At 39.9% G+C, this 26661-nt stretch overlaps 4 protein-coding genes, 1 long non-coding RNA gene and 1 pseudogene across 12 annotated transcripts; 3 read left to right on the top strand and 3 right to left on the bottom strand.

Moving 5' to 3' along the window:
- Nucleotides 1-127: 127 nt before the first annotated feature.
- egh (beta-1,4-mannosyltransferase egh) lies at nt 128-14135 on the bottom strand. 4 transcript variants are annotated; one of them, XM_020947089.2, is made up of 3 exons: nt 13032-14135; nt 2366-3665; nt 128-2028 (listed from the first exon to the last, which is right to left on the bottom strand). In XM_020947089.2, the coding sequence occupies exons 2-3, from the start codon at nt 3164-3166 to the stop codon at nt 1456-1458; spliced, it is 1374 nt and encodes a 457-aa protein (XP_020802748.1). In that variant the 5' UTR covers nt 3167-3665; nt 13032-14135; the 3' UTR covers nt 128-1455. The 4 variants fall into 4 exon arrangements, with proteins under 4 accessions (XP_020802748.1, XP_020802749.1, XP_086691868.1 ...); XM_020947090.2 differs by lacking the exon at nt 13032-14135 and adding an exon at nt 9495-12380; XM_086835742.1 differs by lacking the exon at nt 13032-14135 and adding an exon at nt 8479-9420.
- LOC147643241 (uncharacterized) lies at nt 12011-13427 on the top strand. Its single transcript, XR_015272322.1, has 2 exons — nt 12011-12152; nt 12285-13427. It is a non-coding gene; the product is annotated as an uncharacterized LOC147643241 (long non-coding RNA).
- A 987-nt stretch (nt 14136-15122) lies between the features above and the next one.
- Nucleotides 15123-18059, bottom strand: wds (WD repeat-containing protein wds). The gene is made up of 3 exons (XM_020947031.2): nt 17217-18059; nt 16505-17130; nt 15123-16335 (listed from the first exon to the last, which is right to left on the bottom strand). Exons 1-3 carry the CDS (start codon nt 17482-17484, stop codon nt 16147-16149), a joined length of 1083 nt encoding a protein of 360 aa, XP_020802690.1. The 5' UTR covers nt 17485-18059; the 3' UTR covers nt 15123-16146.
- A 736-nt stretch (nt 18060-18795) lies between these two features.
- On the top strand, nt 18796-20007 carry LOC110179530 (nascent polypeptide-associated complex subunit alpha pseudogene; annotated as a pseudogene). The gene is made up of 2 exons (XR_015272320.1): nt 18796-19003; nt 19141-20007. The product of XR_015272320.1 is annotated as a nascent polypeptide-associated complex subunit alpha pseudogene (transcript).
- Nucleotides 20008-20155: 148 nt separating this feature from the next.
- On the top strand, nt 20156-22959 carry LOC110179439 (protein GUCD1). Of its 4 annotated transcripts, none has more exons than XR_015272319.1 (4): nt 20186-20857; nt 21031-21116; nt 21180-21528; nt 22098-22959. XR_015272319.1 is itself a non-coding variant. In XM_020946983.2 (3 exons), exons 1-3 carry the CDS (start codon nt 20379-20381, stop codon nt 21293-21295), a joined length of 735 nt encoding a protein of 244 aa, XP_020802642.1. In that variant the 5' UTR covers nt 20156-20378; the 3' UTR covers nt 21296-22959. The 4 variants fall into 4 exon arrangements, 2 of the variants coding, with proteins under 2 accessions (XP_020802642.1, XP_020802643.1); XR_015272318.1 differs by having other exon boundaries at nt 20192-20857; nt 20977-21116; XM_020946983.2 differs by having other exon boundaries at nt 20156-20857; nt 20977-21116; nt 21180-22959.
- On the bottom strand, nt 21475-22757 carry AANATL7 (Arylalkylamine N-acetyltransferase-like 7). Its single transcript, XM_086835740.1, has one exon. The coding sequence runs from the start codon at nt 22755-22757 to the stop codon at nt 22083-22085; it is 675 nt and encodes a 224-aa protein (XP_086691866.1). The 3' UTR covers nt 21475-22082.
- Nucleotides 22960-26661: the final 3702 nt, after the last annotated feature.

Below are 26661 nucleotides of genomic sequence, written 5' to 3'. Positions count from 1 at the left end.
TTTAATAATTACTAGACACTTTAAGCTTTTACCCAAAAGAAGTAATACATTTTCCGTCATGATTACGAGTGAGACAGACTTATATTGTATGCAGTGCATTCCCACCGCTTTAGAAAATAACACTTGATTTGATTTTCGACATTTTATTATTGTTTTTGTATTTGGTTCTTTTTTCATAACAGTTTAATGTGTTTGTGTGTGTGTGTGTGTGTGTGTGTAGTGTATTTTTGGGCGACATCCTTTTCGCCGTTTTGGGATTTACGAGGTGATAGCAATGCAAGTGTTTTGCACTTTTTGTTTGGGGGTGGTGGGCATGGTGTGGTTCTCAAAGCACCAATAACAGTCAAACAGAAAGACGGACAATACAAAAAAAAGAGGGAATTGTAACAAAAACAATACATAAATAAAACATAGAGTTCAGTACGAAATTAAAGAACAGAGAAATTCGACAGTCGAGGTCTCCTCTCCTCTTTCACAAATCACAATTATTCAAGCACACTCAAGGAGTGCAGCGGAATAATTGCAATAATTGCATCTTGGCTGTGATGGCGAGTGAGTGAAGTACATATCGATAATTTGCACAGGTAAGTACATTGGATTTCTTTTCTCATTTTGTTTTATCGTTTCTTTGCTTTTGGTGTGAATAATATTTTCAACAGATTATAAATTTACAATACATTAATGTACACGAGTTTTAAATAATAATAATATAGTAATAGTAATAATAAATCTACACAATATACATACAATATTCATATTCATATATAAATATAGCGCATTCTTCACTACAGACTATACAAAAAAATAATAATGAAAGTTACACTTAATGGAGAGTTCTTTTCCTTTCTGGTTTGTTTTGTTTCTAAATGTTGGATGTTTTCGTATTTCGTATTTATCGTTTGTTGTGGCTGTGGTGTGTGTTTGTTGTGTGTTGGTTTTCTTTTTGTGTGCGTGAGTAGTGCGTGCATTTTCATACATAGATCGATCTCGTCTCAACACATTTGTCTATAACATTTGTTCTTTCGGGCATTTCAGGCCCTCATCTTTTCTTATTTTCTTTGATTTCTTTTCCATTTTATAATTAATTATTTTCCTTACTTTTGTTTTTGGCAATATTATGAACGATGAGCGGATTTAGAACGAAACAACAATTAGATGCGCTAGTGGTGTGTGTGCAGAGAGTGTGGTGTGTGCGGCGTGTTTTTGGGGGGTGTGGTGGCGGTGTGGGTGAATCTTATGCTTAGGAAATGTACAAATAAAATAAATCAATCAGACGCGAGTGACGTGCAGGGCAACACACTGAAGAACCTGGCCAAAAATTGTGCGATTCCTTATTTTGTTTTCTTTTGTTTCATTTGGTTTGCTGAGGCTGAGGCTGAGGCGGCGGCGGCGGCAGGCGGCAGTCGGCGATATGATGATGACTCCATCTCTATATCTCTCCATCTCCTCAATTACTTAGACAGTCTCCAGTACGCGCACATCCTTCTGTACCACATAGAACTTGTGCTTCTTGCCAACCAATCCCCAAATGACGGCCACATTCTCAATGACCACATTCACGGGTATCGTGCACACGGCACCCAGCACGCAGGCCAGGAACCGGATGAATCCAAAGCGGTACAGCGAGAAGGACTTAATAACTCCGAACACATACATGTAGATATTGATGGCCGCTATGAAGGCGCACACAAAGTCCACGAGATTGGGACACGGGATGGGATACAGAGCGGCAAATATGATGTTTGACGTGGACAGGGGCATGGTGACCCACGAGTAGACACTGATGCCCAGCAGCAGCTTGTGCTTGAGCGGTATCATCTTGGAGTGGACCACCAGCAGGATGCCCTGGAGCCAGCGTTTGCGTTGCTGCAGAAAGTCCAGCAGTGTGAACGGTGACTTCTCGTACATCTCGCCCTCGATGAAGTTGAAGGTATAGCCCTGGCTAAAGGCACGCATTGCAAAGAAGCAGTCCTCGGCCACGGAGCCATCGATGCCGTTGTCAAAGGACACCGAACGCTCGGCACCGACCTGGGGGAAAATAGATAATTAATAAATGTTTATACATCTCATCAGAATGTTTGTTATTCGGCAAAGTGAGTCTAAAGAAGAGAAACGAATTACGCATTTTACTATTAACAAGAATATGGAACAAAACTCACAAGAAAAAGAGTATTAACTACAACAATTCATAATAAATAAACATTATCTAGTCTGTGGCTTAAAGCCGCAAAGTTAAACATAGCTTTTACCAAGAAATATATGTACAAGTTTATGAGCTCGTTGCTCGTTTCTCTTCAGCGACTTAGTTGCTGTCATAACGAAAGGTGATAGGCAAGGTGCGCTGGCTCATTAGGGAAATACCCACCTGGGTGACTACATAGCTACCCTTCCAGCTGAAGAGGGGCTTGTGGAAGAGCTTGAACTGCAGACGCAGCTTGCCCATATCGTCCGACACCCGAAAGCTGTCCGCCAGAGTGGTCAGCCAATTGACCACATTCTCGTTGGCGTACGTGATCAGGCCCTGGCCAAACGGATGCTTGCCATCCAGGACGAAATTGATAATGCCCCGGACCGAGTTCTCGGTGAGCAGCGTCTCCTCATCCAAATGGACAATCCAATCGCTGTCGTTCAGCACATTCACCGTGTCCTCGAGACAGTATTGCAAGGCCCTCGACTTGAATAACGCTCCGGTTCGTGTCTTATACTCCTTGGGCACAACAATCTCACGGATGCGACGATGCTGCGATAGATTCACCGCCTTATCGGTGACCACCTCAATGAGAAAGTTCTCCAATCCAGTGTCCAGGCAGGTGTTCATATTCCTCAGCACATTTGTCTTTACCAAATCGGGGAAGTCGCCGCGCGTGACCACACGGATGCAGATGAAGGGCGCCAATAGGGGGCTGCCCTTGAGGACGACCTTCTCGGGAAAGGCGTTGTAGAAGACGAGGCCGCAGAAGTTGAACAACACCTGCGGCAGCGTGAGGAGCGTGAGAAAGCGCAGTAAGTACAGCAGAACGGTGGCCACCTGGCCGTACTCAGTCCATGGATCGACGATCGTGAACGAGTTCTCGTCGATCTTAATACCGCCGGAGAATACTTCGAAGGTAACTATCACAGTGATGAGCAGTGTGCAGTGCAGCAGGTGCTTTGTGGTGGAGTTCATCCTGATTGCGGGTGTGTGTATGTTGTGTGTGGTGTGTAGTGTGATGTTTAAATTATTTAAAATATATATATGTATATATATATATATTAAATGGCTATAGTCCAAGCGATTCCTTCCTTAAGTAGACTTGTGCTGCGACAGATCCGTCTGGCCCGCGTATTTTGTTCGTTCGTTCCGGATGACTGGATGATTGAATGATGACTGGATGAGTCTTGTTGCTTGCTTGCTATCTCCTAGTGGCTTCGTAATGGTTTTCCTTATGTTTTTTATATATATTTTGTTTTGTTTTGGTTTGGTTTGGTTTGTGCTTAAAAAACGAAACGAAACGGACCGGAAGTTAACCCAGTCACCGGCTTGATAAGTGCACGGGATCCTCTATCAGCTCCTGGGGCGATTCCGCAGCAACTTTCACTTCAGCTATTGGTGGACTTGGATACTCCCGCTGGCGTTGCCTTGCTTGCATTTGAGACTCTCAGCTCTGGTTCCTGGTCAGACATTTCTGCGAAAACAAATGAAACAATGGAATTACTCATTTTGTACACAAATAAGTTAGTTCATTTGAGGAATTGCTTGATTTACACTTTTCCGCAGTTTTCTATGTGTGATTTTAAATGTTATATATTAAAGGAGAAGATTAAAACAAAAATAGTGGAAACAAAAAGATAAATTGGTCCGCAAAAGCACCGAGTTTTTCATTTTATTTCACGAAAAGCTAACAAATATTATTTTAAATAGTTAAACAGCTTTTTATACCATCACAGGGTATTATATTTTTAGTCAGAAGCTTGCAACACAGTGAATGAGTCATTTTCGACCCTATAAACCATATATATTCTTGATCAACATCAACAGGGAAATCTGTGGATTGGATTTACCCAAAAAATTAGAAAATAAAAATATCTGTTTATAATAGAATAAAATTAATATATTTAGGGTTTTATTTTAAGGTCAAAAAGCCAATAATTGCCACAAGTCGTCATATAAATATAATTCTATTAGCAATCAAAATCTGAACCAATGAAGAATAAATAAGTTTGGAATGATTTAAAATGAATTATTCTTCATTATTCATATTCATTCGTTTCTGTATAAAGAATCTCTACGAATCTCTTGGCTTAACAAGGAACCTATAGACATGGTTAAATTGACTCGGCTGGAGTTGTTTCTTGCTAAATGATATACAAGAGAGTTCTTACCTCTAAATAAATATTATATATAGTCAAACCTATTTAATCTAGTTATAATATTTCAAAATTCCTAGTCTACGATGCGTAATTTGGCATTAAAATTAAATTAGTCCCGAGTTAATTTTCCTAACCTTTTGATCCATATTTTTTGTGTGGCATTTCGTTCCATTGGATGATTAAATTAGAACTTGAACCACTGGTGACTGTGGACACCCATATGTAATGTTAATCATCATCATATCAGCATCGCGTGTCCGCCAGTCCGTAACTATATACCTATTGATCATATACATCATATAACCGCCAGTTGGTTGTTGCATAGTGCTCCCATATGAATATTTCCCAAACAGATTCTTCCCGGGGCAACAACAATTACACTGACATATGGCCCCCGTATAATTGTGAAGCAATTGGAATAGTTCAAAGGCCAACGATGTGATTATAAAATGCCTCCTCTGCTCTTTCTCTTGTTTTGTTCAATATTTGAATTCTAGCTCGACTCGCGTCGTCTGTCAATGATTAGTTTTTTGTTGAGTCGCAAGTTCAAGTATTTTTTGGTTGCCATACAGATAACATCCGCCGATCATTATAAATTATATTTATACACGGATACATCTAAATCTAAATCAATATCTAAGTTATATAAAATGTTTCCATACGGTTCTGCTTGGGCCTTTTATAATGACTAAGCGTGATGCGATTAGAAGTATTTAAAAAAAGAAAAATGAGCAAGCGGGGGAAATGAGCAATATACTTGGGGATACCAGGAAATGTTTAGATAAAATCAGGCAATGTTTCTGAATGACAGTTTCGAGTGCATTTCAGAGAGAGAGAGAGAGAAATCTAATTAGTGATAAGAGCGCCACTCTCTACCAACTGACTGGAGGCTATCAGCCCCATTAATTATCAATCATTAATCAATATATATATCCCCAAAGACGTATGCATTATCCATTTCGCAATATTGACCATGATTGACACTTGCTTTCTTTCTTCATTCTTTTGGCAGCTGGAAATAAAAGCATTCCTACGTTCCAGACCCGTATTTATTATTTAATTGCTACAAGCTTATCAACTTTGAAAAATATGCTGTAGCAATCGGAGAACGCCGAAAGAATTCCACGGAAAAATCAAATAAACCTCAAGCTGCGTTTCGGCACAACAGAAAATAGAACTCAATCTCGTATAAACAAGTCAATTAATAAATAATACACTATACAGACGGTGGGTAATATAATACAGCACCCAGAAAGTGACAAATGTGCTGGTGTCAGCTGAATATTGGAGGAGCTGATATCTGGAAAGCAAAATGAATGCCGGGAAAGGAAAGGACAAGTTCAGGTTCACTGCTGAATACTGGAAAGGAAAGTGATGAATGCTGGTTCACTGCTGAATATGGGAAAGAATACTGGAAACGAAAGGGACAAATGCTGGTTCACTGCTGAATGTTGGGAAAAAGGACAAAGGCAGTTTAACTGCTGAATATTGGAAGGAACATTGGGTTCACTGCTGAATATTGGAAAGAACGGAGGACAAATGTAGGTTCACTCCTAAATACTGGAAGAAATTTTGTAAAGAGATCAATACAGGTCTCGAAATCGGAATATAATAACAATGAAAGTACAAAGGAATGATACATTTCCAATGTATATGTGAATCACTTTCACGGCATTGGACTTGAGACCCGAGAAGATTGAGCTGACCAGGCAGACCAGACAGGAATGCCCGCAAAAATTTTCCATAAATTCCGGCGGGTGTGTTCCCAGTAGTTTACGGCTGGTTCATTCACTTAGATAGGCGCACCAGGAATGGCTATGGAGTGTAGGGGAATTGATTATGGTGGTGAGAGTATAAAATGCGGGCCTATTGGGGCGTTTTCCACTGGAGAGGAGGAGGGCGGGAGACATAAAGATTACACACGCCCCATTAGCACCGCCCTCTTATCGATTTATCCGAGGGTCTCCTATTAACGGGAGGGGACCTAGGCAACCAGTAGGCACCCAAGTAACCAGGAGCACAGCCTGGAAACTCTCAAGAGGTGCCTGATAGCAGGGGTCCAAGTGACAATGCTTCGTAGATTGAAGTGGTGGGCTTTGCTCATGTGAGTGGTCCCTATATACAATATATAAACTATATATTTATAGTCCAACAAATGCCTTCAAGTGGCCATAGTAAATGCCTTGTCGGGGTTATTCGCAATAAACAATCGTACTCGTGTTTGTATCGAGCTTATCAAAGTTAAGACCTTAAGTTGTAATCGCAGTGTTTACACTTGTCGAAATATAAGGGATATTTAGGGCATATCTTTAAGGGGTTTCAAGGAGATTCTAAAGCTGGGAGAACTGTTGTTTCTATATTGAATATCTAAGGAATAATGGCATATATTTATACCTATTCTCCTTAGCCAACTTCCACCGTACTTGGCCCGCTTTTATTGGCCCCGATAAGAAGCTCTTCACCTGGAGAGTAAGCCATGCGGCTTGTGGAGTTACGTACGAGTATGTTTTATTTGCAATCGTCTTGTGATAAGCGGCGGCCTTCGACAAATGCGGAATCCTAGATACGCCCGACCGTTCCCTACGTCAGCACTCCTCTTATCCCGCAGCGCACCCTCGAATCTGAATCGGAGAATCCGATTCTGAAACCGAAACCCATCCGATACCATCCCAACCAGCTCACACAGAACAGCCGATGCCGATGCCGATGCCAATGCCAATGACTTCCCCTTGGTCTTAGCCTTATCATTCGAAGTGATCCGCAAGCGAGATTGCAAACAGCGAATGAATCACACCGGGGTTCAACGACAATTCCGGGCGTTACTCGATGACTCGGAGACTCAGACAGTCAGCCTCTGATGATAGCCCGTTCCTTTGCCTTTGCCTTTGCCTCTGAATCGGAATTTGATTTCAAATTCAAATGGGAATTTGAATCTGAAGCAGAAACCGAAACTGAAACCGTTGACGTTGGGGGCGTAATGAACTTGGACCGCCGGCGATAACCGGTCCGCTCTTATATAAACAGCAAATCGGACAGACTGCCTTCGGTGCAATAATTTCCACAATTGTCTAGTGCTTTGTTTGTTTTGTTTTCTATTTTGTTTTTTTCGCAACTGCGAGAAAATGAAAATGAATGCAACGCTTCAGCGATTGCAGGGCAGTGCACAAAATCGAATACAGTGAATAATATGGGTTAGGGGACAAAGACAAGCAAATAAGAAAACAAAAAAACAAAAATCGAAAGTGTAAACAGTACTTGGAAATACCTTAATACTTGAATTAGTCATGAACCTTGGTTTATTATTTACATATTATATTAAATGATTTTAATTTGTAATTATTTCAATGCGTGAAGCACCTTGATATTTTGGGTTTAGCTTCCTTTAGACCTTGTTAAGTAATTTCTGCGAATTATAAGTCATATTAAAAGTTAAAGTTACAGTTTTAATTAGCTTTACATTTAAAAAAAATATGTGTTCCTATATGAATTAGACATTTTGAGGGTTACAGCACCTTCATATTCAAATTATTATTTTATTAAAGCATTTTATAAAAATATTTTTCAATACTTTTTAGGCATTTTAGAGGTTGAAACTCTTTGATACTCTTTATACACTTGCAGGGTATTATGATTTTAGTCAGAAGCCTAAAACCCAGTGAAGGAATCGTTTGCGATCCTATAAATCGTATATATCATGATAAGCATAAACAGCCTAATCTATCTGGCTATGTTTGGGAGGAAAAAAAATTTCGAAACATTTTTTAAGGGGTTATATTGTCAAAAATTGTCAAAAAAATTTTACAAAAAAAAAATTAATAATGTTAAATTGAGTATGCAGATTTATTAAACTAATAAAAACGAACACAGAACAGCTTTCCGAATAAAAATTGATGCATTTTTGGCTTAGCTATGAGGTTTTTGGGCTTCTGATTTATCGAAAAAATTGTCATATAAAAATACCGATAATTATCGATTCAAAGAAAGCAAATATTTCCTAATATTTTTTCAGAAATTTTACAGAATATCGTTTTTAAATCCCATTAAATTGGTAAGAATCTTATCATTGCTGTTGTAAAGTGATTATTGAAAGACGATTGCTCTTATCCGAAGTGCACTTATATTTCTCACTTGTAAAGGTCATTAAAGCGATGTTCCCTTTTGTTTTTTTGTAATTTTTTTTTTTGTTTTTCAGACGATAACTACTGTGGTGTGCACGATTCCATTGCTGATACTGGTTACTGGCTGTTTAATTGCCGCTGCGGCACATTGTTCCCGGGGACAATATATAATACGAGGGGCAACGCAATGTGAAGCTTCGAGTGCAGGTAAATCTAATCGCAGCCGGGTAATAGTTAGCAGCTTGTCGGATAGTGGCAAGTGAGCACCTGCCCTGAGTCACATACCAACGCACTTGGACACTGGAATCGAGGTACTTGGGGAAGCGTTTTCCATTAGTTCCAAGTTCCAAGTTAATAGTACCCGTTCTTATATGCCATATAGGCTTATTCTCACTATTTTTTCCCCCACATTAACCAGAGTGGGGTTTGTCCATTAATTAGCACGTCTCCAGGTTGGCCTAGACGTCAATTAAAGGCACACAGAAAAAAATAAACAAACTATTGAGATCTCAATATGACACAGACACCAAACAAAAAATAACTAAATAACTATAACTTGAATATTATATAGTTTTTCCTTTTTAAATATTTTCAAAAATATTCTCTGAATATTAATTATTGTATGAAGTTGAAGGCTAAACTTTCAACTCAATATTATCAAAGTTGTCACAATAATAATAATATGGAAATGACAGAGAAACCCCTTTCGTTGATTGATAGGGGTTATATCCCATAAGAATATGGTTTTTACGTTCTGAAAACCCTAGGTGAATCATCACGTGCACCTTGTATTTCCATATTCATATCGAAACACTTTAAGTTTATATGTATTTTCATTCCATGCGTTGCTCTTTTTTTGTGCAGTGCACTCACATACACTGTCAATGTCAAAGTCCGTAGTTGTCACCGGCCGTGTGCTCTATGAATGGGAAATCCCCAGTTCACGGGGCTCGTTCCAGGTGTCATGAATTACAGGGCACTGTTTCGGGTTAGCCATCCCCCACTTCCTCCTCCCATCGAGCTCACCAGTCCATGTTGGTAGCGCCTTCGTATTTTTGTTTTTATTTACTATTTCGTATATTTCGTATATTTTTTGTTTGAATATATATTTTTCCTTTATTTCGTATATCGTATTATTTGTACGTTTCCGACACGACTCCCGATATTTCTTTCGATGTTTATTCGCGTTTTCTGCTCTGATTTTCCTCTCGTACTTCGAGCTCCGAAGACGGTCGCCGGTACACTAAGCTCCCCGCCGTACAAATCGGACAGGTACACCTGCCCAGTACTCGGTAGTCGGTGCTCAGTGCTCGGTGCTCGGTGCTTGGTGCTAGGTGCTCGGTACCCACTAGCCAGTCAGCCGGTATCCGGTGCGAGTACCGTACCCACCATTGGCACGGAGTTGCGCCTGTGTGTGCCCGTCATAATAATAAATTAAATACGTTATCAAGCGGAGAACGCAATCAGTGGAGGAGGGCACAACTCGAATTGGGAGAAGAACAGGCCCAATGGTTAGTGGTTGGTGCACCAAAAATAACCATCCGTCCAGCTATATCTATTACGTATTACCCAGAAGGGGTCTTATCACCCGGAAAACTAAAGGCTTTTGAGCACTGCTCAAAAAAACTAAACTGCGGAATTGGTACTTCTTCAATTTCAACTCAATTTCCATACCAAAGGTGTGCTAAGCCCTAAAGTAATTATGATAAACACACAACAAATTGTTAAGATTTTTGCATTGTTTATAGCTGGTTTTAAGGCACTAAGCACTCCCTTATTTTGTACTATTCAAGGTGCTGTTCATATATGTTCATTTTTATTCCTTGTTCTATTAACTAGCTCCTACTTTAACTACAACCATCTTTCTGACAGTGTACTATCGCACCCGATTACGTCTTAATCGTAGCGACCACTTCTTGAATCACTTGAATCACACGCCGAGTGCAGATAGTGAGTACATTGCGGGTATCGAGTCTCGCCCCGCACTCACAATACTGTTGGGTCTGTCACAAATGGGGGAGGTGACTAATTTGGAGCGTGTGCACTCGGCTTGGCTCCATAGTAATGGCATCGTAGGATAGCAGGCAGAGTTCTGTACCCGGGGCTACCAAGTACACTGGTTCTCCCAAAATGTCGTCATGGGTCAAATAGATAAGCGTATGAGCTGAGCATTCCATAATGGTAGTTATAGATAGTGTTGTATAGTCAGTCAGCACACTGTGTTTGTCTTTTTCAGTGGCATTATGACAGTAGAGTGCGATAGCTTCGTTTCATTTCCATATAATACACCCAGATATCTGGCCCCCATATGAGGATTTATGAGCAATTAATGGATAAAAGTAGGTTATGGTGTTAGAATAAAGGATATACATTGAACACTAATTAGTTTTCCATTACTAAAGCTATTAAAACTAAGGAAAATGGGGTCTCTCTCTCTCACTAGCAGAGGAAATTTATACATTTCCTATCCTTAATTTGGTATTCCCTAATAAAAGGTGGTTTCAATCCAATTGATTAAAGTTAGCGGATTCAGAAAGTGTCTCAAAACACTTACTAATACCAATTATCAGGTAATAGTCTTTAGCTTTCTATATTCAAGGAGCTCGTAAACTTTGGGATATATGTATAAACTAAAACCATTTGTACAAAACTCGATGGATACGTGTACGGAATATTAAGGACAAGTTTTACGACTCTCAGAGTCGAGCTCTGAGTGGGTCACTTTGCCCGACAATGACATCATAGGTCAAGCCAGAGGAGGATGGACACTCCATCCAGGCCGACTCCTGGATTACTAGGTGATAGTTTTTGGCTGTTCGTTAGCCTCATTATTATTGTTCCTGTCTTTTGTCCATTTCCCGGCCGTCTGTCTGTCTTTATGGGTGTGTTTGTGTGTGTCACGCGCCTCAGGTGAGAGCGAACTACACAGTAGTGGGCGGTGGGCGCTAGTTTCCCGAATCAGAGACGAAAGTCAGTTAGTTAGAGCGGGAGAGAAAAACGCTTATCGCAGTGGGTTGAGCAAACACCGGCATGTGCTTGTGCAGTGCCTATGTCTTTGTGTCTGTGCCGGTGTCTGGGGGCATTGATAAGCGCCGCCAGAGCACACAATCAGCAATCGTTAATTACCTAAATTTAAGCAAAAGTCGCCCTGTAAATGCACTGCCCCCTTGGATGAAATCAATGGAGGGGAATTAAGAGCTAGCTGGAGTAGACTATGGCATACCTGGTACCAAGAAGATAGATACTGGGAACACCTAGGGGTTATCTGTAACCCTTAGCTTAACCCCCACTGACAACTTTTCCCGTAATGCTTTTTGTTTATGTTGTTTAAATTGAGATAAACTCGAGTTAGCTATTAAAATTTTTGTTGACGATCTCAAGTCTCATTCATTCTTATCTGAATCAGCTTTTCACAAAGTGCAACGGCATCAACTGTATTTTGTTTTTTTCGTAAGAGTAGAATGCTAAACAAATGTTATTTTAAACTGTCGTTACTCTGAAAGAGCAATCTTTGAGATTATTCCGCAGTATTATTTCGACTAATCGAAAAGGAGCGCTGAATAACAATTTTTCAAAAAAGAATACCGATCTTTTATGGCTAAAATAGTAATCAAGAATCAGATAATATATCCATGGAATTTCCTTTCCAATAATATTTCGCTTATATCTTTCTCAGACCGAAACGTAAGCAAAAACATGCATTAAGTAACGTAAATATTAGGGTTGGACAGGGTACAGATCGTGTTCCAAACATTTATATCACTTCCGCCTCAAAAGGAAACAGTTCTTCGGTGTTTACGTTCATTTCTCTTCCAGAATGAATCCATCCAACTTGGAAAGTGGGGGAGGAGGGGGAATAGAAGAGAGTGAAATGAACTCATACACACGTAAACATCCTGTAATGGGGTGCGGTGGTGTTTGTGTGGTGACTGTACGAGGGAGTGCTGGAATAACGGTTTAAACACACACACAAGCACACACCCTGCTCCTGCAAGGGACGGCGAGTGGCGGGTTAAAAGGGGGCCAAATTGCGGGGAAACCCTTGCTCAAGGACTTTCCACGTTAGCTATGAATATTAAAGGCACAGGAGGAAAGTCACGAGATCCCCGAGTAACTTTCCAAGCTAACAGGTCACAATGCCACACGGGAAATAATTAAAAAACACGCGAGCCAAAGGCGATTCCGGTCACTGTTAAAATTCCTTTTTTAAAATTAAGTTATACCACTGAGAGTTCTTTTAATAAATAAATGTTTGGGAAGAATTGAAAAAACTAACCCAAAATTATTTAAAATATTTTAAAATGTAACTCTACAGTTATTTCTCTTTCAGTGCTATCATTTTGTCCCTTGCTGTACTCTTACACACACACACCAGTGCGCGCGGACATGTGCAACCTTCGTGCCAACAAAAACAACAAATAACCGAAATGTGCTAATAGGCAGGCCCCAAGGGCAAGGGAGGGACAGCGAGGCCTGAGGGGGCGTCGCGTTTAGCGGGTGGCTAACTAGATTTATTCGATTTGTTCCAATAGGGAATGGGAATCCAAAATCCAATCCACTTACCATACTATTTCCATGCCAGGCCGGGAAGTGGGAAGATGAAGAGAACTGTCCGAATTTGTTTTTTTCGTTAAGGAAAGGCTCTCTCTCGCTCGCACTCTCGCTCCCTGTCTGTGTCTTTTTCTGGGCTCTCCTTCGTTGCAGGTTGGTGTTGCTGTTTTTTTTTTTTTTTAGGGAGGCGGGGAGGCGTGGCAGCTGTTTTCCGCCTTGGGTGTGCCGCAAAAACGATACACACTACAAACAGAGACAGTCGTGTAAACAATTGAAGATACAATATCGATGACGCGCGCCCAAGACGCCTTGCTCTCTCGCTCTCGTTCTCAGAAATTGTTGGTGTTACAGCAGCTTCTTCTTGTTCTTGTTTTCCGTAACCTTTTTGGCGCCTCTCCCACTCTCTCTCTCTTGCTCGCTCGCCCTTCCTTCTGCTCGCTCTCTCTCTGTCGCTCTGTTGCCAGCGGCGCCGATTTGTTTGGTTTATTTTTGTATTAGAAAATTTTGTCAATGCTGCCGCCTTGTTTTTGTTTCATTAATATTCGCGATTTTAATATGGAATATATATTATTATATTTATATATATACGTATTTATAAGCGCAAAGCCTTGCTAATTGCCGCTGCTTCGCGTTTCTTCACCTCTCTTCACCGGTTCACCGCTCTCGCTCACTCGCTTAGCGTGCGTACTTTGCACCGCAAAAACCGAAAAAAAAACTCAAATAAAAGAGATCCCGAAACACACTAAACTACGGACTATCAATTTTGCAGGCCAGGGAGGAAAATCGATCGATTTTCCCACAGCACGCAGCGCGGGGCACGGCTATTTCCTTGCAGACGCGTTTTTCCTTTTCTATTGCAATTTTTTCACTATGCGTCTGTATGTTTGCGCGCGCGTGTATGTGTCTGGACCCGGGGGGAGGAGGAGTGTGTGTCGATTGTGTGCGAAACGGAGCGAAATTTGTTGCAAATTTATTTATCACTTGTCGGACTGGGCGTTCTCGTGGGTTGGCGCGCACATTTCGGCAAATCAGCCCCTCCAAGTCATTTCTGTTTTTTTATTGCTGGCAAAACATTAGGGTGCGCAAAGTCTCGATGAAAACATCGATGCATCGATATTTTTCGAATTTTCAAAGTAATCGATGTCTTTTCCGGCAATCGATGTTTCTGCTGTCCCTATCAAGGGTGTTTTGTGTGCTCTTAATAAATTACTTCATTTTCTTTTCACGCTAAACATTAATTTGTTGTTTATTCATTTATAATTTTAATTATATTTTATATATTTAGCCCGGCGATATAGATATTTTATACGATTAATTTATTTAAAAGGGCTATCGATACAAAAATCTTGCAGTGGTTGGGGCGCCAAAAAGTTGAATAAAGGTGCGAAAAATACTCACCACACTTCATGCTGAGGCTGCCAGTTTAGCTTATTTCAAGCTAGACTTGGCATGTTTGGGATTTAAACAGCTTATAAGCGTAAGAATTATCTTATTGCCTTAAATCTAGCTTAATTTAATATTAACTTTAGCATTATGCGTATTCGTGATATAAAAATCTTCTTTTATAAATAAATAGACGTACAAATAAAGCAAACGAATACCGAAGTGGCGCGAGAATTCAGCCGAAAGAACAAATAAATCCATATACATAATTCCATGAAATTTTAAGCAGGGAATTTTTTTTTATCAAAATTACTTAATTAAATATGTTTTTTTTAGTTCTAAGACATGTTTTTAGCAGTATACTTCATGATTTGCAAAACAAAACCACAACGATAAAGAATTATACGATACAAAAATATTACAAAATCGACTTATTAATATTCAATTCAATTTAACTAAAAATGTTTAAAATTTAATAATGTATGGTTTATCTCATTGTTACCCTCTCGGACACATGTGTTTTTAATTTGTGGCTTTTTTTACTCAGAATCTAGCTTGCAGTACAAATATTTAATATAGTATATATAGAAAAAAAACATAAAAACCTTAAAACAAACCCAAAACTTTTTACTTTGAATACCAAAATTAATATAATTCTAAAAGCTTAAAAAAAAAACATTTGCAATAAATTAAACTGATAAGGTTACCAAAATATATGTATTTCCGATGATCTATAAAAGTATTAGTTTTATTTAAGTAAATGATAGTTTTAAACAATCTAAGAGAATTGTGGTCAGATAACTAAGTTCACCTTTAAAATATATATTTATTTATTTATATTTTTTCTTTTAACATAGGCTTAAATTAAATAAGTGAATTTCGAATATATATAGTTGCCCAAAAACAAGATGAAAACTATGTTCTCAGGAGTCAAATCATAATACGATATGAAAATTATAGTTCTATAAACAAAAAATACATTTGAAAACGGAATTCTTGAAAGGAGGCTTGGCGCGCATATCGACATAATTTCTTCTTTCTGTATCTTATGGGTAAACCAATTTATTTTTAAACAATATAACTAAAAAACCTTTGGAAACGTACAGATTGAGAATAATAGTCCGTGTTCGATTAACAAATTAAGGGAATTCAGAAATGTTACAGATACATAATCGACTTGCCTCGCGATGGCGAGGACGCCTTTTCTTTTATTTTGTTTTTAAATTTACATCTCGTATTTTATATATATTCTTTCTGCGCTCTTGTCGAGCTGCACGCATGTGTATGGGGGGTGTGTGTGTTGTGTGGAGGGGTTGCTTAAATTTAGGTTGTCTCGTCACCGAAAAGATCATTAGTTTTGTGGGTTTTGTGTGGCAAAAAAGGTTACAAATTACTTTCTTTTTTCTTAAAGGGAGCCATACATTGGGGCAAATAAATATTTATACACTTTTTACGCTTTCCTATTTGTTCTCGTATGCGAGCGCGTTTTCAAATTGTGATTTAAGAGTAGAAACTGTGTTCTGTGCCTAAATATGTATACAAATAATAAAAAAAAAAGAGAGGGGATATTAAACGTATAGATTTTCCATGTAGTATATCGAAGTATTTCGGCAAAAGCATAGCCTATAACATTGACAGGCAATACTTTTGTGGAACTACATCGATACAATATTATCCAAGAAGTGTATGTCTCCTCGTCATTATCCTTGTCCTCCTTCTCCTGCTGGATACCAGCGATACCGCTCTATGTGTCCGATTTCCACAACTTAATGGTCTTGTCGTTCTCGAGCGCCGCCGAGGCGATTATGTTTTCAGTGGGATGGCAGGCGGTGCACAGCACGGTGTCAGTGTGGCCCTGAAGCTTCTGGACGACTTCCTTGCTCTGCAGATTCCAAATGTAGACCATGTTGTCCTCGCTGCCGCTAACGATCCACTGGAAAATGGGAGTAGAGTACGTTGAGTGAGGAAATCATGGGTGTTGTGAAATAAATTTAATTTTCAAACTAATAAATAGTCGTTTTCAGACATTTAGTGTAATAAGTTGCAAAAAACACCTACTTCCCAGTTCAATTTATATTTTATATTAAACATTTCCCACTTACCTTGCCGCCAGTCACCGAGAAGTTGGCAAATATGCAGTACTTTTCATTCTTGTGCCCTGTGTACGTCTTGAGGCACTTGCCCTTGGAGTAGTCCCACAACTTGAGGGTATTGTCCAGCGTTGCGGCCAGAATGTACTTGCCATTGGGCGAGAACTTGACAAAGCTGACGGGCGGATTGTCATCGTCAATCAGCGTCTTCAGACACTGACCGCTAGCCGTGTCCCAGATGCGACAGAGGCCGTCATAGCTGCTGCTCACGATCAGTGAGCCATCGCGATTGAAGTGAACCGCCGACACGGGATCAGAGTGAGCGGGCAGGGTCTTCAGGCACTTGCCCGTGCGTACGTCCCAAATACGAACGCTCTCGTCGAAGCTGCCCGATACGATGAGATTGGACTGCGGATTGAAGTTGCAGCAGAAGACATAGTTGCTGTGACCCTTCAGTGTCTTTAAACTCTTGCCGGTGCTTAGTTCCCACACTTTGAGGGTCTTGTCATCGCTACCGCTGACAAGGAGACGCGAGTCGGAGCTCCAGGCCACATCGCTAATGCCCAGCTTGTGGCCCGAAATTGTCTTCTCGAATTTGCCATCGTAGGCTCCCCAGATTTTGATCAGTTTATCAGCGGCTACAAAGGACAGAAGGTCGAGAGTTTACCATAAAAATCCAAGCTATTATTTGCTCTTCCTCTCCCTCTAGATTTTGTGTACTTACAAGAACTAGCCAGCCACTCGCCGTTGGGACTAAACTTGACGGCAGAGACCGCCTTGGTGTGTCCGGCCAGGGTGAACTTGAGGGTATAGTTGGGCTTCACCGACAGCGAGCTCTTGTTGGAGACGCTGCTGTTCGACGATGTATTGGCCCCGGCTGCCCCAGAGCTTGGTTGCAGTGTATTTGGACCGCTGGGCGCCGTTGGCATCGGTTGTGGCGGCGGATGCACTACGCCGGGATGGCCGCCGTGGACGGATCCGATGGGCACCATGTCCTCGGCTCTTGCTTTTCTGCTTTCTTTACTTGAGTCACTTCTGATCTTTTCTCTGGAAAATCCCCTTTCTCACTTTTCCGCACACTTTTCAGGCAGCGCCGCACACGTGCTTCTTCTTCTTCCGGCTGTGGAAACGCCGCTGCTGGGCCGCTGACCGCTGGAAATGCCGCGAATGGGACGCTGGAAGGATTGTGCCTGGCTATTAGCGTCGGCTGTCCTCGCGGGAGTTTCTCCGTCTGGTTGCCGCCGGGCTGCTGCTGTTCGTTATTGTTTGTTTTAGGCGCTCGCTTGGCGTTTCGTGCCACACGTGAAAAATAATATAAATTGCAAGTTGGTGTGACCGTTGCAGGCTATTGTGAAAATCCCAGCGGCGGTGCACCGCCATCCGGTTGAATGCGCTGGCTGCTGGCGGCGTGTTTTGTGTTTGCCGCATGTTCTTGCGGGGGTTGTTATTTGGCTAATAAGGGTGGGCAGAAGGAAATTTAACATTTTCAGGCTGTTTGTTTGGGCTACATAAGGAATTTAAACATTGAGGGAAAGTGTAGACCTTGCACAGAGTTGCCACATCGCTTGGTTGCGTTCAGCAGAACTATCGCATGAAAACAGTGATCAGTGATTATGTTCGTCTGCTGAACGCAACTATTCTTCGAGCAATATTTTTTAAATTAAGGATATTAAGGATGTCAGAGGGTTTTAAAAGAGTAAGAATTATTCATTTCACCAAATTAATTATGCTTTATCAAAAGTCAACAACATTTATGTTAAGGGCATTTAATTTAAGAATACAGGATTGAGTTTCTAAAAACACCGGCAAATATTTAGCCGGTTAGGAAACGAACCAAAATAGCTGAGTACTAAATTTATCAGATAAATCCTAGTCGAAAACCATGTGGGTAAATAGCTTTCTGATTTTTTATTATTATTTGTTTATTATTTTCAAGTTTATAAAACCCTTTGTATTATTAATATATACTATTATTAAGGATTTCAGAAGATTTTAAAATAGCAAGAATTATACATTAAACAAAAGTAATAATGGTTTATCAAACGTCAACAACATTAATGTCAAGGGCATTTAATATACAACTAAAGGATTGAGATTCTAAAAATGTCGGAAAAAAATTAAGACGGATAGAAAACGAACCAAAATAGTTGAAAGCTAAATTTAATAGATAAATCCTAGTCGAACACCACGTGGGTAACTAGCTTCCTATTTTATTAATATTATTTGTTTATTATTTTCAACTGTATAATACCCTGAGGTAGAAACAAAATTTACATCATTTACATATTTTACATTTACATAAGCATCGATACGAAACATCGATGTTTATTCATCTCAATCGATAGTGCTTATCGAAGCCTCTTCAATTTCGCGCGCTGCCGAAAGCGGTCATACTGACGCCACCATTTTTCAATTTTGGCGACTCAACTGAGAAGTGTAGAAGCAAAAAGAATCTGCTCCCATCGTTGCTCCGTTTTTGATTATTTCTTCGATTTGCAGTTCATATTAAAGGTGAGTTTCCATTCTTCCATTTTTCTAGACCATTTCTCTTGCCAGTATCCGTGAATCGCAGCACGGCCAAAAAGAAATTCATGTAAACGGATTTCTAATTGGTAACTCCGATTTTCTTTCTATTTTTGCACAATAAGACATTTTTTCGCGTAAAAACTAGTGAGAAAACTGATAAAGATGCCTGAGCTGACCAAAAACAAGAATAAGAAGACGAAGGCCGCGTCCTCTACCTCCAACTCTGGGGAGGCGAAGCCCAATGAAGTGCGCGTTGGGGATGTCGGCAGCGATACCGACTCCAACGGCGGCACGCCCAATCTGCAGTTGAATCAAATAGGAGGCGGTAACACCGGGCTTCCTTTCCAACTGATAACCAAAGGCAAGCAGTCGCGCGGCGAGAAGAAGGCCAGGAAGATCATTCTGAAGCTCGGCCTCAAGCCGATCCTGGGCGTCAACCGCGTGACCATACGCAAGTCGAAGAACATTCTGTTCGTGATCAACAACCCGGATGTGTACAAGAATCCACACACCGACACCTACATCATCTTCGGAGAGCCCAAAGTCGAGGATCTGTCGAAGCAGGCTAAAATGGCTGCGGCAGAGAAGTTCAAGGCCGTGAAGGCTGCTTTGCCTATGAAGTCAACCACTGTTGCCAAACCGCTGGCTCCCATCGTTGAGAAGGAGGAGGAAGAGGTGGTGGATGCTACTGGCGTCGACGAGAAGGATATTGAGCTTGTGCAAATGCAGGCAAACACTACACGATCCCAGGCTGTCAAGGCGCTGAAGAAGAACAACAACGACCTTGTCAACGCCATCATGGACCTGACCTTGACCTAAAGCCCACGAAAGGCGCCTCATTTAGTTGTTAAGCAGACTTTTGATACCCTATTGATCTATATTCTGTGCCTGTCCCTTCTGGGCAGCAATCAACACCAACCTTCAGGCATGTAAATGTACTACACAGAATAATTGGATCTTAATAAAGGTGGACTTAATTCATAAATTAATTCATTATTTTATCACTCATTAGTAAAAAATGGTTTGACCCACAGGAATGAACATGTTTCGACATGACAGAGAGGCACATAAACATAGTACGCAAGGGACTTGGTAAGTTATTCCAAATAAAATTAACGCTTCCAAGAATTTTGAACCAGCGATGTGTGACCAGCTCTACCTACGACCAGGGATTTCTTCGGCCGCCCGCTGCTGCCACACTGCTACACACAATCACAGAAAAAAAAACAACCCCAAAGCAAAACATTCCCCCAAAATCAAAACATTCCCCCATTTCGAGGCTAAATTTCGAGTGTGAAGCAGCAGCAGCAGCTGGCACAGGACCAAGGACGGACCCAGGAGCAAGGACCAAGGAGCCACGATGAACGGACTGCCGCCCAGCAAGCACTACAACCTGACGCACTACCAGCAGCGCTACAACTGGGACTGCGGCCTGTCCTGCATCATCATGATTCTATCGGCACAGCAGCGGGCCGAGCTGCTGGACAACTTCGAGGCGGTGTGCCGCGAGGAGGGCTTCGGCTCTAGCACGTGGACCATCGACCTGTGCTACCTGCTGCTGCGCTACCAGGTGCGCCACGAGTACTTCACCCAAACGCTGGGCATCGATCCCAACTATGCCCAGCACACCTACTATTCCAAAATAATTGACAAGGACGAGCGGCGCGTGACGCGCAAGTTCAAGGACGCCCGGGCTCATGGCCTGCGTGTGGAGCAGCGCACCGTTGGCATGGAGGTCATACTGCGTCATCTGGCACGCCATGGTCCGGTCATATTGCTAACGAACGCCTCCGTGCTCACCTGCGAGGTGTGCAAGCGCAATGTACTGGAGAAGTTTGGGTGAGTTTTATGGATAGCCGACACCACCGACTAATTCCTACGAAATCTCCCCACTAATGAATCCCCACTAAAACCCCCACTAATCCCTAACCTAATCCCACACCGAACCGAATGAAAAGCTGTTTTCACCTTCAATGCATCATCCCCAAAATACGCATGCCGGACCACCAAAGGTACGCCGGACACTATGTGGTGCTCTGTGGCTATGACATGGCCGCCGAGAAGCTCTTCTATCACAATCCCGAGGTCCACGACGGCCGTAAGTGTAAATCGAGTCTTGCAACTTTGTAATTTCATTGATTTTTTTCTGTTCCCCACGCAGACATTTGTCGCTGCCTAATCGAGTCCATGGACACGGCCCGACGCGCCTACGGCACCGACGAGGACATCATCTTCATCTATGAGAAGAAGGCCGCCGCCGCCGCCACGAGCGAATAAATGGGAGAGGAGGGAGTTGTGCTCCTTTCCACAATGCAATTTAGTACCTGCAGTTTGCCAGGTTACCAAAAGGAGGAAGTCGCGGATGGGATCTGAGCTATGTGATATTAGTACGTTAGAGGAAGAGAAGGGTTGGATGTATGAACTGGAACTGGAAGCTGCTAAGCTGCTAAGCTGCTTTGCTGGGCTGCTGCTACTTGGTTAACTTTGGCACAACAGTGTACTTTATTTAGGTATTTGTTAGCAGTTGGTCCCCATAAAAAACAACAATTACAACAATGTTTATATGTAAAGCCAGGGTCGACTTTTGCCTCAAAATCCTGTCCAGGCTACGGTTAATACCCAGCTGCACTCAATAACTATTATTTAAGTTTAGAAAGTGTTTTAGTTTATATCAAGTGACAGAGAGATAGAGAAGCAAGCGTTTAAATACACATTTTTGTTTAAATAAGTTCGTATACACATTTGCCCTGCCATAGGAATATATTATATATTATATTCCATACATTCCTTTGATAAAAGTAGTATTTATATTTAAGCTTGCTCCTAGTTACACTTAAATTTAATTAAAAAATCAAGAAATGCTTGTAACAACAAAGGAACTTTCCGTTTCTTTAGCCATATTCCCCGCATTTATTTGGGGTAAATGAAGAGTATTATTCGTAGCCTGTGTCTGCAGAATTTTGTTTCAAAATCGACCCACACATTCCAATACGATTATGCATAATTTTGTGTGTAGAAAATACATTGTTCCAACCTATAGCCATTGCTCACTAAAACCCCTCCTCTAATCCTTGGCCAGTTTCTGCTCGTAGATGTGCTTGATGAGCAGCTGTAGCTTAATGTGCGGCGCCTCCACGGGCAGGATTATGTGACCATCGTCATCCGTGTATTTGTCGTATGGCTGCTCGGCGAAAACCTCAAAACCATGGGATCGAAATATCTTCTGGGAAAAGATGCCGGTGGCATCGGCCTTCAGGAGACAGAAACCATTCTTTTTGGCCAATGCCACCGATTGCTTGACCAGCTCATTGGCAATGCCACGACCACGATAGGATGAGTCCACCGAAAGGATGCGCACATCGAAGATAGATTCTACGGCATATTTCTTAAACAAATCGTTTTTGGTATTGTGACAATGGAGCAGAGCGAAGATCTTCCGGTATCCCGGATCATTGCTCCTGTCTAGCTTTTCCAGCGCCTTGACCGTATCCTCGGACCTGTAGATGCCGTTCAGCACCACGCCGGCTATTTTACAGCTTCCCAGCTGCTGTGGCTCCACGGCCATTAGGCTCATCCCATCCTGCATGGCCTCCACACAGTGCTCCTCCAGCTCAGCGCTGCTGCTACCATTCTGGCAGACGCCGGCGGCCTTGTTCAGTGGCTCGTCGGCGAAGAAGTTACGACGCAGGTGCTCCAGCACCTGGTCATAGTGCTCCGGTCCAATCAGTTTATACTCCATGGTGTCGCCGCCAAGACACTTCTTCTCTGTGACAGATGATGCTGGCCAAGTTCTGGGGAAGATTAGGGGCATTTTAGAGGGTTTTTAAATATGACAAAATTATTTGTGGAATCATTACATATTTTTTATGTATGCTAAATTTTTTAATTTAAATATTTGGTGTCCTAAATGATAATAATAAATTGTTTAACCTAGGAAAAAATTAATTATTTGCAATGACTTTGGAATCTACAAATTGTATTGCCTACTTTAAGGCACATTTAGGAAGGATCTTGGAATTTTATTAATTATCTCAAATTATCTCTTATTTTAATGATATTATATTATTATATTTATACAAAAAATTAAAAATCATAACTAGCTTTAATTAATAAATAAAAATAAAGGTTTCTGCGGGTAGTAAAACTTCTTGAGCAGTAAAAATATAAATATGTTATATTTAAAGCTAAATTAATTGCATTTAAAATTTTTTAAAAATTGCTTCTTGGAAAATATTAAAGCCACAGAAATTGCTGATTATTTATTTATTCAACATTGATTTAAAACCTGCCTAATAGTGAATAATTATAATAAAATAGGACTTTGTTCTGTACGTTTTGAAATACTTTTATGTAAATTTTTCAGTGACTTCTCGATTTAAATTTAATGATAAAATTATATTAACTAATTAATTAATTTATTATCAAGTCAAAATAAGTTCTTGAGGCTAAAATATATTTTTTATAGGTAATAAAGCTCAATTCCTTCATAGTTTTCCACATATTGTCTTTACTTTTTATTTATATTTATATACCAAACAAATTCTCATAGTTATGGTAAAAATATATATATAACAATTTAATTATATTCTTTTATTCCATTAAATATATTTAATTACACATGCAAGTCTTTATACGTTTATGTGAAGGACATTTATTTTTTCCTAAAACTCAATTAGTCGTCATCCTCCACGCACTTTCTCCTTTCCCCCACTTGCACTTTAGCAGGGGGTTCCCCCTAATGACACACACACACATGGACACGACACACCCCCATTTGGCACACACACACACACTCACACACTCCCAACGAACAGGTCAAAAAGGTTGCAATCACCTGTCGTCGTAAAGCGTTAGTTTCTCAAGCGGATGTGGCTCGGATAAACGGCTGGAAGGTATCGTATGGACTCCAGGAGTACTTTGTCCAGGACTCTGGACTCTTGACTATGTTGTGTGTTATTTGTTTTCCTCCTCAGCTGGGAGGGATCACAACAAAAAAATTATGTGTAACCTAGTTCTGGGCGCTGCCAGATGCGAACTGCGACTGGCGACTGACGGCGACTGGCGGCGACTGGAGCAGCAGCAGGAGCAACAGCAGGAGCAGGACCGATAACAGCATCCCAGTTGGAGCACTGAGAGAAAAATTGGAGCACGAAAAAGATAGCAAGGAGTTTTAATTATTTAAAAATTTAGTCTTTTAGTAGGGAATGATATAGGTTTATTTTGAGTTTAAAGTCATTTTAAAACGTATTTTTCTTTGCTTTTAATTTATATCCTAAATTAAGGATAAGTGCATAAGAACAGCAGCATTTTATTAATTTCTTATATGAAAGTAAGTTTTAAATATATATTGCTTTCCCCTAGAAAATGCCATAATTCAAATTGAAAATACATTAAGAAAAAAGTAAAACTAAAAACCAGAATTGAAGATGAACTTTTAAATTAAATTAAATTATAGAATTAAATTGAAAATAGATCATATCAAAGCTTAAAAATATTCGGATTCTTTGAGTCAATATTTTTATGACAAATTTTTCAACAAATCAAAGTTTAACGAATAACATTAATCATACGCAGTGGGGTCCACCATTCGAAATTCGTTTTTATTATAAATCAAGAAGGGAAATTAAAATTTTGAATGCCGAATTTTATATACCCTTGCAGTTTGGAAAAAATTCGCATTCTTTGAATCGAAATTTATCGATATTTGAAATGAAAATTATCGAAAAATCTAATTTTAAAATACTCATAACTCAGTCAAAAATGCATCAATTTTAATTCGGATAGCTTTTCTATGTAAGTTTTTATTTGATTAACAAATCTGCATACTCGATTAAAAATAAAATTTTAATCAATTTTTTGTTAAATTTTAACGATGTAACCCCTTATAAATTTAAAAAAATTTTTCAAAAAATTGTTTTCTGCAGAAAATGCTTAGATCGATTTGCCTGTCGATGCTGATCAAGAATATATATGATTTATAGGGTCCGAAATGATTCCTTCATTGAGTTTCAAGCTTCTAACTAAAATTATAATAATAAATTTTGTTAAAATCGAAAATTTATGAATTTTCGCTCGGTGTACGTCCTCGTGTCTCCCCCACAGCCGAAGCATGAGAAAAATGCTGACTCTTTGCCAGATGAGGGGGAGTTAGTGGGTTTTGAGGCCCAAATAAAGGAAAAGGAGGCTGTGTGCCGAGTGACAGCCATGCGTATACGCAACGTACACCCCAAACACACTCACACACACACACACACACATACACACACACACACACACCATCCGTATGAGCGATTGCCGTTGCCTGGCCGTGACTTATGCCAAATGCCAATACAATTGCTGTCGCAGTAAAATCGAAAGTTGCCCACACCCTTAGTCCCACCCCCATCCTTTCTGGCCAGGACGAACCCAACTGTTGATTCTGCCTTTTGTGAGGTTATATCCTCGGTACAAAGCACGCTCGTATGCGCTTAAGGACTTTGACTTTGCCACCAAAAGCGAGACTCCTCAACGACCAGGACGTGCCGCATTCAACAGGAGGCAAACACGACACACACACATTTCCCCTATTAAATTGTGTGAATAAAAGATATATATATTTGTATATATAAATGGATGTGGGGTATATGTTGTACATACTGGCAGGACTTTGATCTTTCAGGGGGAATTTATTTATTAATTTTGTAAAAGGGAATTTTAAATGGAGTTTAACTAGCTGTTAAATATATATTATTTAAAATCTTTATTATATAAATAATATATCTAATACATAATATATATATAGATGTTACTATATATATTATATTATTATTATATTCTCAAATTTATAATACTTAATTTTTTGTATAGTTAAATCTCCCTTTTAAAAAGGATTTGCTTGTTTTTTATAAGTTAGTTAGTTAGTTACTTGGTTTAACTAAGTTTAGACTAAGCTTAAGCCAGTTCAAAGTATATAGAAATTCTTTCCTGAATTAAATATGAATATTTATGGATCTGTTAAAAAAAAGGAATAAGTTAAAGATGTTTTAATATCAAATATTTATGAGCAAGTTCATAGCTCATAGTGGCAAGCAAAATTATAACTATAATAAATATTTTAAAATTTTGAATAAATATTCTTAAATATTCCTAAGAAAGTTAATAGTATTGCATGAAAATGTATTTATATATTTGTTATAATTAAGGTAGACTTTAAATGTATTTGTTAAGATGGAAACAAATTTAAATATAATACAAGTAAATACATTGGATTTGTTTGTTAATAATGCCATTCTAAAAATCCCTTATAGAAGAAAAAATCTATTTAAATGTTCCTTAATTTATTTATATTTTATCTGTTACGGTTATCTGTTTAATTAAATAATTTCGATTGACCTCGTTTGTGGCTTTTGGCGTCTAGACAACGCCCTCAGCAGCCAACTGTTTGCTTGACCATAAAAAATGCCCCAAAAAATTCCGACCTTTCCCCCAAACCAATAACCATACTATATACATATATATATTTATATATATTTATATTCATACACCCCGCTATGCATATTCATTACTTTAATTAATAACCCACTAGACATGTATGAGGCGGACACACGTGTCTATTGGCACACATGGACAATGGGTCTCCTCTACAAAAATCACCAACAGAAATT

This window comes from Drosophila serrata, unplaced genomic scaffold (genome assembly GCF_035046125.1).
Source record: "Drosophila serrata isolate PLE 108 unplaced genomic scaffold, ASM3504612v1 contig_276, whole genome shotgun sequence".
Classification (NCBI taxonomy): domain Eukaryota; kingdom Metazoa; phylum Arthropoda; class Insecta; order Diptera; family Drosophilidae; genus Drosophila; species Drosophila serrata.
Note: the sequence above shows the minus strand (reverse complement) of the source record. Positions and strands in the feature narration are given on the sequence as shown.

Bases quoted from the DNA above. Each gene is read 5' to 3' on its own strand.
- egh (XM_020947089.2), bottom strand. From the start codon at position 3,166: ATGAACTCCACCACAAAGCACCTGCTGCACTGCACACTGCTCATCACT. The intron at 2,029-2,365 runs GTGGGTATTTCC...ATTTTCCCCCAG, and splicing joins GTAGCTATGTAGTCACCCAG to GTCGGTGCCGAGCGTTCGGT.
- wds (XM_020947031.2), bottom strand. From the start codon at position 17,484: ATGGTGCCCATCGGATCCGTCCACGGCGGCCATCCCGGCGTAGTGCAT. The intron at 17,131-17,216 runs GTAAGTACACAA...TGTCCTTTGTAG, and splicing joins CGAGTGGCTGGCTAGTTCTT to CCGCTGATAAACTGATCAAA. The intron at 16,336-16,504 runs GTAAGTGGGAAA...CCCATTTTCCAG, and splicing joins TCTCGGTGACTGGCGGCAAG to TGGATCGTTAGCGGCAGCGA.
- LOC110179439 (XM_020946983.2), top strand. From the start codon at position 20,379: ATGAACGGACTGCCGCCCAGCAAGCACTACAACCTGACGCACTACCAG. The intron at 20,858-20,976 runs GTGAGTTTTATG...CCGAATGAAAAG, and splicing joins AATGTACTGGAGAAGTTTGG to CTGTTTTCACCTTCAATGCA. The intron at 21,117-21,179 runs GTAAGTGTAAAT...TTCCCCACGCAG, and splicing joins TCCCGAGGTCCACGACGGCC to ACATTTGTCGCTGCCTAATC.
- AANATL7 (XM_086835740.1), bottom strand. From the start codon at position 22,757: ATGGAGTATAAACTGATTGGACCGGAGCACTATGACCAGGTGCTGGAG.